Source organism: Amaranthus tricolor, chromosome 9 (assembly GCF_026212465.1).
Source record: "Amaranthus tricolor cultivar Red isolate AtriRed21 chromosome 9, ASM2621246v1, whole genome shotgun sequence".
Lineage (NCBI taxonomy): Eukaryota > Viridiplantae > Streptophyta > Magnoliopsida > Caryophyllales > Amaranthaceae > Amaranthus > Amaranthus tricolor.
Window position 1 is genome coordinate 10,446,806 of NC_080055.1, and position 15,670 is coordinate 10,462,475.

Consider the following 15,670-nt stretch of genomic DNA (forward strand, 5'->3'; position numbering starts at 1 on the left):
AACTTATATAGGTAGCTTCTCCTGATTACCATGCTTTCGTGAATAAAGCACTCAATCTAGAGATTTTCTAAACTCTAGAAATTGGAGACCTCGAGGGACTACTCTACTACCTCGGCTTTAACATCACGAACAAAGCAACTAAAGGGTATCAAAATTGCTTCCCAACATCTGATGAGCGATCAATCCACATTAAATTCAAGACTAGATGTTTTTTCTAGCGTTGAATTAGGTTTCGCTAATGGTGTTGAAGATGGGCATAATAGACCAATTCCTTGAGCCAAAAACTCAAGGGAATTCCTATCAATGGCTTAGTAAACTGATCCGCCATATTGAGTTTAGTATTAACATAGTCAACAGAAATGACCCTTCCCTTGATAAGATCATGCACAAGACTATGTCTTAGTGCAATATGCCTTGACTTACCATTGTATGTTTGACTATACGCTCTGTTCAAAGCCGAATCACTATCACTATGAATAGCCACCGGTGAAATTGGCTTAACCAACAAAGGGATCTCATACATGAGATTTCTTAACCATTCTGCTTCCTTGCTAGCAGATGCTAAAGCAATAAACTCAGAACACATCGTAGAATTAGAAACACATGTTTGTTTCTTAGAAGCCCATGAGATGGCACCTCCCCCAAACATAAACACCCATACACTTTTAGAAAAATTATCCTCTTTATTGGATGCCGAAGTTGCATCAGAATATCTTTCCAAAAAAGGAGGATCTCCACGATAAAATAAACCATAATCCTTGGTTCTAATCAAGTATCTAAGTACTCTTCTCATAGCTCTCCAATGGATAGGACCAGGTTTTTGAGTAAACCAACTTAACTGACCTACTGCAAAAGCTATATCTGGCCTTGTGCATGTCATTGCATACATCAAGGATCCAATGATCTTTGAGTATTCCAATTGAGAAATAGCTTCTCCTTTATAAGGTACTAGTTTCTCGCATGGATCTATAGGAGTGAAAACTGGAGATTTATCAAACATATTAAACCGTTTGAGAATCTTCTCAATATAATGAGATTGGTTCAACATAGGACCTTCATTATGTCTTATTATCTTAATGCCTAAGATAACGTCAGCCTCTCCCAAATCCTTCATATAAAAGGATGATGACAAAAATTCCTTTGTCATTTCCACCTGCTCTATACTTGTACCAAATATGAGCATGTCATCGACATAAAGACAAATGATAACCCCATTCCCTTTATCATCGAACTTGCTATAGACACATTTATCGGCCTCATTGACAACAAAACCAAAAGACACACGGTGTCATCAAACTTTTGACGCCACTGCTTTGGTGCTTGTTTAAGTCCATAGAGAGACTTAATCAATTTACACACCTTTTTCTCTTGTCCTTTGATAACAAACCCTTCGGGTTATTGGATATACACTTCCTCCTTCAGATCACCATAAAGGAATGTCGTTTTGACACCCATTTGATGAATCAACAAATTGTGGATAGAAGCCAAGGCAATCAAGAGTCGAATAGTAGTAGTTCTAGCAACCGGTGCATAAGTATCAAATTAATCAATACCCTTCTTTTGTTTAAAGCCTTGCACCACTAATCTTGCTTTAAACCGAACCACGGACCCATCAGGTCTACGTTTAACTGTAAATATCCATTTACATCCAAGTGGAGTACAACTTGGAGGAAGGTCGGTTAAGATCCAAGTGTTATTCCCCATGATGAAATCCATTTCATCATTAATGGCTTCTTCCCAAAAAGCCTGATCACGAGAAGACATTGCTTCTTCGTAAGTTGATGGATTGTCCTCCACATTTAAACAATAAGGTGTGGATGTACATAGAGAATCTCTTGTACCCTCTACTAAGTAGACTTCAAAATCTGGACTAAAAGATTTGACAATCCTTCCTCTCTTACTTCTCCTAAGAGAACTCTCTACATGTTCATCCTTTGATGAAACATTTTGAGATTCAAGTTGATCTTCATCAATTTCTTGAACATTGGTACTAACTTGTAGGTCTTTAGGCCTACCAATTGATGAAAATCGAGTTTCATCAAAAATAACATCTCTAGACTCAATTATCGAATTAACCGATATGTAGTCATTAGATTTTATTATATAGAACCTATAAGCATGACTATGATGTGTATAGCCAACAAAGATGCAATCGAAACCTCTTTCTCCGAGTTTCTTCCTTTTGTTACCAAGCACTCTTACAATTGCCCTGCATCCCCAAACTCAAAGATAATTCAAGTTTGATTTTCTCTTGTACCAAAGTTCAAGTTTGAATCCCCAAACTTAACATTACTTCACCCCAAAATCCTTCACTCGATCCTGAGTAGGATAACATGGAGTTAACCATTTCTTGTAATGTCCGATTTTTTCTTTCAGCAACACCATTTGATTGTGGTGTAACTCGCCGTAGTTTCATGGACAATTCCCATTTCTTGGAAATAACTAGGGTTATAAAATTCCCCTCCTTTATCGATTCTAAATCGTTTGATCTTAGAATCCAATTGTACTTCAACTTCATTCTTAAAGATTTTAAACATGCTTAATGCCTCAACTTTAGAATGCAATAAAAACACATAACGAAATCTAGAATAATCATCAATATAAGTGATCATATACCTTTTGTTACCTAAAGATGGAGTACTACGGAAATCACATAAGTCACTATGAATTAAATAAAAAATGTTAGAAGTTCTTTCAACTTTCTTAAAAGGATTTCTAATGATCTTATTTAACATGCAAGTACTATATTTTCGATTATCAAAGCCACACATAGGAATAATATCTAATTTACCCATATATTTCATACTTTCATAATTTACATGACATAGTCTATTGTGCCATAATTCATACATATTTACATTATTGTTATAAATATGACATAAACTTTTATCTAAATATGTCTTGATAGAAAGCTTAAATAAATTACAATTCAAAAAACATCTTCCAATAAATACACCACCCCTACTAATTACACACCGATCAGATTCGAATACTAATTTATATCCCATATGATTCAAGGCCGGCCCCAACACTAAATTCCTTGCAATCTTAGGAGCAAACATCACTTCCTTCAAAGTAAGAAGGTTCCTCGAAGTGAAATGCAGTTCAACCGAACCTTTCCCAAGAACTTGAATAGTAGAATTATTTCCCATATAGAGAAACTCATCACCATTACACTTGTGAAAGGTCTTGAACCATCTCCTATCCATGCAAACGTGCCTAGAGGCACCCGAATCGATGTACCATGAATCATCCTGCACATAACAATATTATAATTTGTTCCATTTAATTCCAAATTAGAATTAAACTTAATTGATTGTGAGGAAATACCTTCATTCACGGGATCTTGGCTATAAGAAGCCTTACCCTTGTTACCATTCTTTTTCTTGAAAAGAAAAAAATCTTTCTTACGATGTCCCGGTTTTCCGCAAAACCAACACCCACCAACTGTAGGTTTCTTGGAAAAATTAGTAGATTTCCCCTTGAAAGAACTCGAGCCCCTTTTCTTATTATTCACAAGTTTAGAGTTGTTAGAATTTTCTCCTACCATGTTAATAGTAGAAACCGAGGATGGATCCTTCCCTTTCTCTTGCTCACGGATCCCAACTTCTATGAGAAGATGGGTGGCATGTTGGGTAAGATCGGTTTCCTTCTTTTTGTGCTTTAGGGTACTCCTAACATATTTCCATGATGGTGGTAATTTATCAATAATACTAGAGACAACAAAGAGTTCGTCCATATTTATGTCATGCCTTTTAAGATTATCATACAACCTTTGTATCTCATGAAATTGTTCCATAATAGGGCGATTATCATCAAATTTAAAATTATTGAAATTACTTACAAGATTCTTTTTGCTTGATGCATCTTCGGCCATATATTTAGTTTCAAGTAAGGACCACATTTCTTGAGCGGATTTAGCATTTTGATAAACATCGAAGAGAGTATCACTCATACCATTAAGAATGTGCCCCCTACAGATAAAGTCTTCATTATCCCATTTACTCCTAGCACGGATATCCTCCGGAGTCTCATCTTCCTTTTCACTAGGCCTTGGTGTACTTATCACATAAGCAACTTTTAAAGTAGTTAAGAGAAAAAGCATTTTCTTTTGCCATCTCCTAAACTCATTAGCTACAAACTTGTCAAGTTTGACAAAATTGGTTGTCAAATCCTTGAGACTTGCCATATCGTAATTCAAAGAAACTGATGTTTTAGATTGTTGTAATTTACTTTATTTCTCAAATAAACAATAAAATAAAATTACAAGTTTGTAGAAGGAAACAAATTAAATATGACAATCAAGAACCATGCTTATGTACACCACCGAGAACTCCGAGAAACCGATCTTCAAACCCGAACAATGTAACAAGAAGATTTTGTTTGATCTTGATATTAATTCTAGGCGAGATGCTCTTTCCTAAAACATCATTTCCTCCCTACTACGGTGCTTGGGAATAAATCGGAAATATGTTCTGAGATACAAAGAATTACACTAACACACGGAATCTAGAACGATGTAAGGAAAACTTAAATGGATGAAGATATAGAAAATTACAAGTGATGATTGCAAGTTCTCTATGTAAAGTGCTCGAGAAGAAAAGAAATCAGAAAATGGATGTCTCCAAAAAACACACAAGCCTTCTATATTTATTGAATAGCTCATACCATTTCACGAAGCAACATGTTACTCCACGAAACACAAGATTGGTTCACGAACTAATGTCGTCTTTGAACCAAACCATCCCAATATATATGGTTAATAAAACCATATTTAACTGTTGGAAGTTATATTAAAACCAACAAAACAGATAAACTAACTTTACAAAGAAGAATCCGCAAAAGTTTGGTCGCGAGCTGTGACCTGCTGCTCCCTCAAACAGTAACTTTTTCCTTCCTTGCGAGCCGCGAGTTGTTTCACGATCCGTGAACACTACTTTTTACTAAAAACACAAACTTTGCAACCTTGGGATATTATCAAAGTAATTTATTTAATTAATTAATTTAATTTAATTTAATTTCCGATGACCATTATACGCTCTAAATGACAACATAATTTTTTATTAGGTGTTTGGGTAAAGAAAGATTAGGAGGAAGAAGCTAATGGGTTATTTGATCATGTTAGGGAAATGAGTATTTGTGTTTCTAATAGTTACAACTATAATTGTTTGTTAGAGATTATAGTAAAGTCGATTATGACTATTTAGCTGAGAAGAGGTTGAATGAAATGCGCAGTTTTAGGTTGATAGTTAATAAGTATACTATGACTCCTCTACTACAAATTTACTACAATGTCAAAGAGTTTGAGAAGAGTTTGATTGTTTTCAGTCAAATGCTTGAAAAGGGTTTGGTTGATTCCAATGTTCTTAGAATCCGAATTTACTTAATCGTATATCCGATTTCTGTGCATGATATTCAGATCGAATACAAGTCACGTAATCTTAGAATTCGGATATTGGATTTTTTTATATTTTGTATGTCATCCACACTCAAGTACTCGACAATCTTACGAAAACCAAAAATATAGAAACTAACCTAACAAGCTAAGATCTACATTACTTAGTCGACAATACTCAGTGCACTGCATTTTCATTTATTGCTACTTCTTATGAATTGAAAACCCTAGTCACTCACAGTTACACTCTCATTCTCGCCTCTTCTTCAATCGCCTCTCACCTCTTCTTCTTCAACTATCGCCTCTCGCCTCCATTCTCAATCGCAAGTGGGTAAGTTTTTGTTCATTTATTTTTAATTTTTAATTTGTTACTAGTTCAATGGCCATTTAAATTATTAGTTTTTTTTTCACTGAATGGTTTTCAAGCGCTCCTGTTTTAGGAGATTTTTTTGAATCTCCTCTCAACTTAAACTTGAAGATCTACATGGAGTCTCACCCACCACTTAATTTTTCGATATTTTTTCTTTTGTTTTTGCCATTTTTATACCGGACATTTGACTGTGTATAGTGTAGTTTCGACTTTCTAGCTGTGTAGTTTTGGTATTTTTGGGTCACCTAATGATATTGGCTCATCTTTATCACAGTTGAACTTTGACAGTGTATCGTGTATTCGACTGTGTATAGTGTAGTTTCTACATTTGACTGTGAATAACTTACAGTGTAGTTTCTACACTTAGGGGTGTTTGGTATGGGAATATAAAATGTTATGGAAAGGGAAATGATAGAGAGGAGTAAGGGTAAGGGTTGTAGTTATGTGTTGTTTGGTATACCATATTATGGGAAACACTTACTTGATCATAGAAACACCAACAAGAATAGCAGCAGAATTTGTTGCTTGACATAAATAAATGGTAATAAAATAAGGGTATCTATTAGCTTCAAGAAAGAGATAGGAGCTTCAAGAAAGAGATTGGGTCAACCTAATATTATACCAAACAAAAAATCTGGAGTAATAGTAATTGAATTTTTTACTCCGTATTGAAATGTTCATACCAAACACCCCATTTAATTTTTTTAATTTTGCACTTACACTTAAAAATTACTTGAGGAAAAAAAAGAAAAAAAATCGAACAAGAATAAAAGCAACAAAAATCTGGTTTCGACCAGAATTATATCGGATCTCTGGTTTAATCCGGAACGGATCCGGATCGTACCTTTAATATCCTGTTAACCGGATATGCGGATATGCTCCAATATTTGGTTTTGAACAACCCTAAGAGCAGGCTAGCAGCAGCCGCATCCCTTCACTAGAGTTTTCTCAACTCTATTTTTTAAGATAATATTTCTTACTCTACTCCTCATTCATTCTCTTGCCCCTTCAAAATTCATGAAATATTTGAGGTAAATACATATCGATCTTTACATTTATTTCGATTTTGTGATGAAAACATGATTTTATGGATTGTTTATGTTCAATTTTTTTGATATTAAGGTAATTTTGTTGTGTTTGCTTTTTTTGATTTTTCATCATTTTTTGCTTGATTTAGTGATTTACTTATCAAATTAAAAGATTAGTAAAGGATACGATTAGAAAGTGATTTATTAATTTGCTTGTAGGTTGTTCATCGGTTTTTGGCTATATAGGTTCGATTGTGTTTAATTTTGTGATTTTTCATTATATTTTGCTTGATTTATTAATTTACTTGTCACATTGAAATATCAGTAAATAATCTGATAGTAAATGATTTATTAATTTATTAATTTGCTTATCAATTGTTCTTCATTTTTTGAATATTTAGGTTCAATAGAAATTGCTTTTGGAAGTTTTTGTATTTTGACTAAAGGAGGAGCTAGGACTATATGCTATGCCAGTGAGAACACTCATGGAGAAGAGGGTCTTATAGCTCCTTATCTACTATTCTAGTGCTTTTATACCAATCCATCTATGATGATGTCAAGTAACTCTTCTCTTGTTAATTCATTCCCTTGTAATAGAGCACTTTGAAATATTTAAACCACATTATATCACTTTGTATCCAGGCAGGCCCTAAAAAGTTAATGCGAAGTATTTAGCTAAGGCAAAGATTTAGAACAATTGGCAGCTGTGAAATGAATGCTTCACCAATATGCGACACCATTACAATCTGCACAACTCTCTTGTTTCACCATTACTAGCATTCACCAATTATCACCCACTTCCAAGATTAGTTCAGCTCATACACAACTATATATTTATTCAACCCTTAAACTCTCCTGATGCTCAATCAATCGAAAACACCCCATTTGTCCCAGCAGTCATCAGAAATAACAGCTCAAAACCCTACATATCAAATTTCTCTCTTGATAGCAAAAGGGTGGTTGAAGATTTGATTTCTATTTTCACTCACAGAAGTTTTGATCCCAACAACCAAGAACTGAGTCAGCTCGGTTCTAAACTCACCCCTGAGATTGTTGAAACCGTGTTAAAGGGGATCAGAAATTGGAGAATTGCTTACAAATTTTTTAATTGGGCAAAATTTCAAAATGGATATGTGCACAATTGCTATACTTACAATGCTATGGCATCAATCCTATCAGGTGCTCGACAAAATGCCCTAATGAAAGCTTTGGCTTTAGACTTGATTGATAATGGACGTTTTATAAGTCCTGGTGCATTGGGTTTTTTTATTAGGTGTTTGGGTAAAGTAAGATTAGTGGAAGAAGCTAATGTGTTATTTGATCATGTTAGGGAGATGGGTATCTGTATTCCTAATAGTTATAGCTATAATTGTTTGTTAGAGACTATAGCAAAGTCGAGTATGAGCTATTTAGCTGAGAAGAGGTTGAATGAAATGCGCAATTTTGGGTTGATTGTTGATAAGTACACTATGACTCCTCTACTGCAGATTTACTGCAATGCTAGAGAGTTTGAGAAGAGTTTGATTGTTTTCAATCAAATGCTTGAAAAGGGTTGGGTTGACTCCCATGTTCTGTCGATTTTAGTTGTGTCTTTCAGTAAGGGGGGAGAAGTGGATAAGGCTTTTGAGTTGATTGAAAAGATGGAAGATTGGAACTTGACATTGAATGAAAAGACATTTTATGTACTAATACATGGGTTTGTATCTGATTGTAATGTTGATAAGGCCCTTCAGCTATTTGACAGAATGCACAGAACCGGATTTTCTGCTGACATTGGCGTCTACGATGTACTGATTAGAGGTCTTTGCAAACATAAAGAGCCTCTTAGAGCTATGCAATTGTACTCAGAAATGAAAAATTGTGGGATATTTCCTGATGCTGGTATACTCACGGAGCTTATATCATCTGTCGGAGAAGAGGTAATGGCACAATTACTTGAGGAAAACGGAGATTGTTTTGATGATGAGTTAGTGAAATTGCTTTACAATTCTGTTTTGAATGGTCTTGTTCGCATTGGTCTCATTGATAGAGCCCTTGACCTGGTGAAAATGATGATGGAGGAAAAACATCAATGTGGTAGCAGGTTAGAAAAGTTTTTCAAGCTTAAAGGAATTAATTGCTTGGATTCATCTTCTTTCAGTATTATAATAAATGTTTTATGCCAAAATAGTAGATTGGATGAAGCATTACAGCTCTTTGGGTCAATGGATAAATTTTGTTGTCAAAAGGATACATTACTTTATAACAATCTTCTTGATGCTTTAAGCAAGGCTGACAGAATACTTGACAGTCTTCACCTGTTGGGAGAGATGAAACAGTCTGGGATCAAGCTAACCCATTTCACCTATAACTCTATATATGGATACTTCTGTAAAAAGGGGGATGTTGTAGGAGCTACTACTATAGTAAAAGAGATGTGTCTAAGACAGCATGAACCGTGGATAAAGAATTCTACCACTCTTGTCAAACAGCTATGCACTCGTGGAAGAGCAGTGGAAGCGTGTAATTTTCTTGCTAATATGGTTGAAGCAGGTCTTGTTCCGCATTTGATTCCGTATTCTGCTGCTATCGATGGGCTTTTCAAACTTCAAGAAGTTGACCGGGCTCTGGAGCTGTTTCGTGATATATATTCCCGCGGTTACAGACCTGATGTTGTTGCTTATAACATTTTGATTGATGGTCTTTGTAAAGCTAACAGAATGTCTGAGGCGGAGAACATGTTGAAAGAAATGCAGGCACAGGGGCTTGTCCCTTCAACAGTAACCTATAATTCTATCATTGATGGGTGGTGTAAGAATGGTAATGTAGATCAAGCTATTGTTTGGTATTCAAATATGGATGAGGTAAACAGGGAGCCTAATGTCATAACATATACAACGCTAATAGATGGGCTATGTAATGCTGAGCGACCCAATGATGCGCTTATGCTGTGGAATCAAATGGAGGTTAAAGCTTGTCCACCCAACAAAATTGCTTTCATGGCCTTGATCAGTGGTCTGTCCAAGAATGGCTTGCCAGATAGGGCACAATCTTATCTCCAAGAGATGGAGAAAAGGGAAATGAGTGCTGATATTTTTGTGCATATAGGTTTGCTGGATTCTTTTCTGTTGAACAAGAACCCCGTCATGGCTATGGATTTGTTGAAAAAGATAGTTGAGAAGAACATGTTTCCAAACCCTGTAGACAAGAATTACGCTATTGTAAGGAATGCAGTTCTCAAGCTGCGTGTTGAACCGCTAACTGCAAGCTGTGTTAATACACTTCTTGCAGAAGGTAGCATTCCAGTTTCTTGATTCGGTGTGAAGGGTGAAGTACGGTAATGCCTATAACCTATTTGAAAGGGGATGCATGAACTTAAGCAAAATATTCCTCAAACCTGAATTTAAGACCATGCTGATCATTGTCACATATGTAAATTGGTTGCAAAGGCAAGCTGTGTGCATTATCTGATGCGAGGAAAACTGGGAGGTTTCAACCGGCTTTGAAGGGTGAAGTATGGTAATGCCTATAACCTATTTGAAAGGGGATGCATGAACTTAAGCCAAATATTCCTCAAACCTGAATTTAAGACCATGCTGATCATTGTCACATATGTAAATTGGTTGCAAAGGCAAGCTGTGTGCATTATCTGATGCGAGGAAAACTGAGAGGTTTCAACCGGCTCTTCCTACTGCTGTAGGGATAAAGCAAAGTTACTTTTGCCATATGGCTATCACCAACACAGACGCAGGTACTGTTTCTGCAATACTCCAATAATTTGTGCTGAATTTTAACTACATGTTTCTGACATTTGGAAGAATTCTTATCCTGTTCTGTAATTTTAGAAATAAATACGGGCATGTCAATGTGTCCGAGCTTTCTTTTTGTATCTACTAGAAAGAACTGTTATCTGCTGTTATTAGAACCGAACTATTATCTCAGATTTTAGTGGCTGTGTGACAGTTTCATGGTGATAAGAACAGAGATTTCTGATTTCTAACATAGCTATTGCCTACAGGAAATGTTGAGATGAAGAACAATTATAAAGGTTTGTATCAATTGGTTATCTCAGAATATCACAATGACAAACGATAAATTTCGTTTTTGTGTAAAAACAGGCTAAACGTAACTTTTGCTTTTAAGAGGCAAGAAACTCTCTGTTAATGTAAAACAACTCACTAATTATTCTTATAGTGTTGTTGGGAAAGAAGTTGAGCTCCTTATTTTTTTTTAAATAAATGATATTATCAATAGGGATTTGAGTATGAAGACCACGGGTAGGATCTTGACGAAGAGTCTTGATAACCAGATTACCATCTCCAACAATGATAACTTTCTTCCAACCATTGTTCACAACATCTTGAGAGGTGTCTCTTAGAAAGACGGTTTTTTAGGCGCTCGGTTGTATGACAAGTTCTCCTATTAATTAATATGGTTGAGTAGCAAACTTCTAACTTCTTAATTGTAGGATCTCCAACATCCAACTTTCTTAAGACATCTTTAAAGGCTTTCAATTCAACAACTTTTGTGAGAATACCTGCAAGTGGATCTTCTATTCGTACAAAAGGAATACTAAAAATTATTTCTTTTAATTTTTCTTCAATGAAATATCTAATAACTTCAACGTGCTTTGCCATTGTATCTTGCATTTGTGATTGTGTTTGTATTTCTCTAGTTTATGGTATTTGTCTTGCTGTTTTCTTCTTCCTAATTATCTTTTTTGCGTGGCCTTTTGTTTTCATTTGTAGGGTTTCCTAGAGCTAAGAGTTTCATTGGCCGCAACCTCCTTATCTCCTTAGAAAAGGGTAAGATCTATCATTTTCCATCCCTTTCCGGGCACTGATCAATGATCATAACTTTTATGAGTGAGATACATTGGGTATGATGATAATGATGTTCTACATTATTTGTTGTTAATAATCACATCTACAAATGTGATTTTTTCATCTCATTCATAAATTTCTATCATTCTCTTGTAAATAATTAATCAACTAACAATATTTTAAACCAACACAATGCTTTTTTAGGAGGATTGAAGCCTATTCATGTTTTTAACATGGGTCATGAGAAAACTATAAACAAATTTAGAGTTTTATATTTTCTAATCATCTACATGTAAAAATGAAATCATATAAATTAGATATTTTACATACCAAAACCTAGAATTGAATTGAACGGTACTAAAATTTAGTTTCTATTAAAATACTAATGGACTTAAAAGTTTTTACTTTATATTTTATCCAATGGAATTTATAAATTAATAGTTTATAGAGGGACTCTAGTTCATTTAAAAAGTTTACGCGTAGTATTTAGCTAAGGCAAAGATTCATAAAAATTGATGACAATGAAATGAAAACTTCATTAATATGCGACACCATTACAATTTGCACAACTCTCTTGTTTCACCATTACTAGGATTCACCAATTATCACCCACTTCCAAGATTAGTTCAGCTCATACATAACTAGATATTAATTCAACCCTTAAACTTTCCTGATGCTCAAATAACCGAAAACATCCCATTGTCCCAACAACGATTAGAAGTAAACCCTACATAACAAATTTCTCTCCAGATAGTAAACGGGTGGTTGATGATTTGATTTCTATTTTCACTTAGAAGTTTCGATCCCAACAACCAAGAACAAAGTCAGCTCGGTTCCAAACTCATCCCAGAGATCGTTGAATACGTGTTAAAGGGGATCAGAAATTGGAGAATTGTTTAAAAAAATTTTAATTGGGCAAAATTTCAAAATGGATACGTGCACAATTGCTAAACTTACAATGCTATGGCTTCAATTCTATCAGGTTTTCGACAATGAAAGCTTTGGCTTTAGACTTGATTGACATTGGACGCTTTATGAGTCCTGGGGCGTTGGGTTTTTTATTAGGTGTTTGGGTAAAGTAAGATTAGTGGAAGAAGCTAATGTGTTATTTGATCATGTTAGGGAGATGGGTATTCGTGTTCCTAATAGTTATAGCTATAATTGTTTGTTAGAGACTATAGCAAAGTCGAGTATGAGGTATTTAGCTAAGAGGAGGTCGAATGAAATGCGCAGTTTTGGGTTGATTGTTGATTAGTACACTATGACTCCTCAACTGCAGAGAAAAAGTATCATTATAACCCCTATTTTTATGTTTAATTGTAATAAAAAATATACAAATAATGCTATTTGTATCTTTTATTCTAACAAAAGATACAAATGTACCTTATTTGTATTTTTTAATTGAACAATGGATACAAATGTATTATTTGTATTGTTTGTAAAACATAAGATACAAATAATACTTATTTGTATCATGTGTCAAAACAAACGATACAAATAAGTATTATTTGTATCGTTTGTTAAAACAAATGATACAAATAATACTTATATGTATCGTTTGTTAAACAAATGATACAATTAAGTATTATTTGTATCATTTGTCTCACAAGCGATACAAATAATGAGCCGCCCAATTTTTATTTCCTTTAGTATTTTCATTGAAATTACAACGCGCTATTTTCTTCATCCTGCTGCTTGCTTTCTTCATTCTGCTGCCTGCGATTTTTTCCATCAATATGCTGCATCATCCTCCATTCCACCATAGATGATATTGCTTCTTTCGACATTGCAGCTTCCTCCTTGGTTCAATCTAAAGTTCTGGATTTTGGGTAAGTTTCCTTCCTCCTTCTCTCTTTGTTTTCTTTGAAAATTAGATTTTGTTAAGGAATGTTAGGATGAATAACCAACAACAATGGCAAATTGTAATCAATTTGTATAGTGTTTTGGATAATCTTGTTGCAATCCTTCTGTATTTGCTTTCAATTATTATGTGCCCTAGAACCAATATTTTAGGGAAAATTGGAATATAGTGTATGATTTTCTGGAGATCGAAATCCTATAGGTTCAGCCCTAATTCGCAATTTCATTTGTTCAGCCCTAGTTCGCAATTTTATTTGCCTACTACAGTTGCGTTGATGGCTGCTTAAAGGAACTCACTGGTGTTCCTGATGTTTTGGAGTGTTCGTTCGTAAAATCAAATGTGACTGAACTTCCCTTCTTTGCTTCTAAGGTATGAATTTAATACAATTTTCACAACTATTGCATTGCAAATTCCTTTCGCTTCTCTTGTATGTTTAATGACAGAATTTCATCTCTTTACTCTGGAATTCCTTCTGTCCTTTAACATATTAGCTATTGAACTGTTTACTTGTGCTCCCTTTGGCTTCATTAGTTCAACAACATGCCTGTATTAGCATAATGAAAGTGTTTTATAAACTAATTGTCTGATTGTCACAAGGTGTGTAAAGATAATGAAATTCCCACTAAGGGTGCTCTTCCTAAATGCTGTTTGTGTATGGTCTATAGTTGCTCTTGGTTAGGTCATAAATATGTGGGTTGTTGTACTGTATGGTCTATGCACATTGTTTGACCTTTTCAGTGTTTTGATTATGTGCTTTTTTCCTTCCACTTATATTTGTTGGTACGCTGTATTCTCTGTTTTCACTCAATGCTTTTAAGATTGATATTATAATGTAGTGCTCTATAAAACTGATTCTGTATGCTTAGGTGCTGATTTAAGGTCTTTATCATTGAATGGTTTGATGCTGGCCTTGTTGAGGAAGGTTTGCTTTCGACTAATACTCAAGAGAACTCCAAATTTGCATTTCATGATATTATGTACTGCTTATTACGCAAGTGTTTTGAATATCTAGCATGCCTATTGTGAATTCAATTTGTGCTACTATCTTATACAAATATTAACTTCATTCAGGACGATATTGTGGTTTATTTCAGTTACTAATAACTAGTCCTTCACGGTTAAATGCAGTCTTAGATGGAGCATCGAAGTTGGCTTTGGAAGAAGAAATCCCAGGCAGAGAAGGTTATTTATTGTTGTTGTTTTATCTAAGTTTAATTATTCAATATATTTACATTTGGAGAATTCAATCATTCATGCTTTGAAACTAAATGGTTTAACTTGATTAATACAATATACTTCAGTCTTTCGCATAATATCTAGTATAACTTCATTTGTGATGAGATTGAAATGAAGAGGATAACTTTGATCAAGATTGCAACGGAAGACAACCTGGCGGATATGATGACTTAAACCATTACCTTGTGCCAAGTTTAGTCTATGTGTAGACTTGGTTAGACTTGCTCCATTTAACATGTGATGTGTTAGTGATGGGGTTAAGGTGTAGTCTATAGGAGATGCATGTGATTTGCATATAGAAGGAGGATGTGATTTCCTCACCAAGAATCGTGTATGTGATTTACACGTTACTCTAGCTCACTCTAGCTCACGATGATGTTTGGATTGTTTATGTGTTTTTGATGATAATTGGCATGCTTGGGGTGCTTGGCTTGCGGACTTAAGTCAAGGTGGAGATTATGATGTTTTAAGGGTGATTAAGGATGTGACTTAATCTTTACTCCATGGTAAAAGTATTGTGGTAAAAAGAGTTAAAAGTAAGATAAGGTAATTTGGCTTTCAAATGATCAAAAGGGATTTGGAGACAGAAGAGAAAACCGAGTCGACTTTTCCCCTGGCCATTGGAAAGCCGACTCGACTTTAGGCGCTGGAACATTTTGTTCTCTTTTTCTATTTCTTGTTTTTCCTTAGGATTGCATGTAAGTGTTTTAGACCCTATGTGTTATAAATAGGGCTAAACACATAGAATCTTGAAGATTTGATGACTATCCATCATTTCATTACTAAGGATTCATTGATCTTAGTTTTGATTGGATTAGCTTCTTGTGGGTTCCTTATTGTTTAGATTAGGGTTTTCAATTGGGGGTTTATAAATTTTCCTTTTTTTGTTTTTTTCCATGTTTATTGAACTAGGTTTCTATCAAATTGGCTTAATTTATATCAACGGTATCAATAGTGAGAGTGTTATTAACTCACCTA

The 15,670-nt window shown here is 34.7% G+C and overlaps 1 protein-coding gene across 2 annotated transcripts; it reads left to right on the plus strand.

Annotated features, from left to right (window-relative positions):
- The first annotated feature begins 5,488 nt into the window (after positions 1-5,488).
- On the plus strand, positions 5,489-15,629 carry LOC130823148 (putative pentatricopeptide repeat-containing protein At5g08310, mitochondrial). Of its 2 annotated transcripts, XM_057687773.1 has the most exons (7): positions 5,489-5,726; positions 7,195-10,523; positions 10,791-10,820; positions 11,521-11,577; positions 13,388-13,424; positions 13,691-13,825; positions 14,585-15,629. In XM_057687773.1, the coding sequence occupies exon 2, from the start codon at positions 7,522-7,524 to the stop codon at positions 10,084-10,086; it is 2,565 nt and encodes an 854-aa protein (XP_057543756.1). In that variant the 5' UTR covers positions 5,489-5,726; positions 7,195-7,521; the 3' UTR covers positions 10,087-10,523; positions 10,791-10,820; positions 11,521-11,577; positions 13,388-13,424; positions 13,691-13,825; positions 14,585-15,629. The 2 variants fall into 2 exon arrangements, with proteins under 2 accessions (XP_057543756.1, XP_057543755.1); XM_057687772.1 differs by lacking the exon at positions 10,791-10,820.
- The last annotated feature ends 41 nt before the right edge of the window (positions 15,630-15,670 follow it).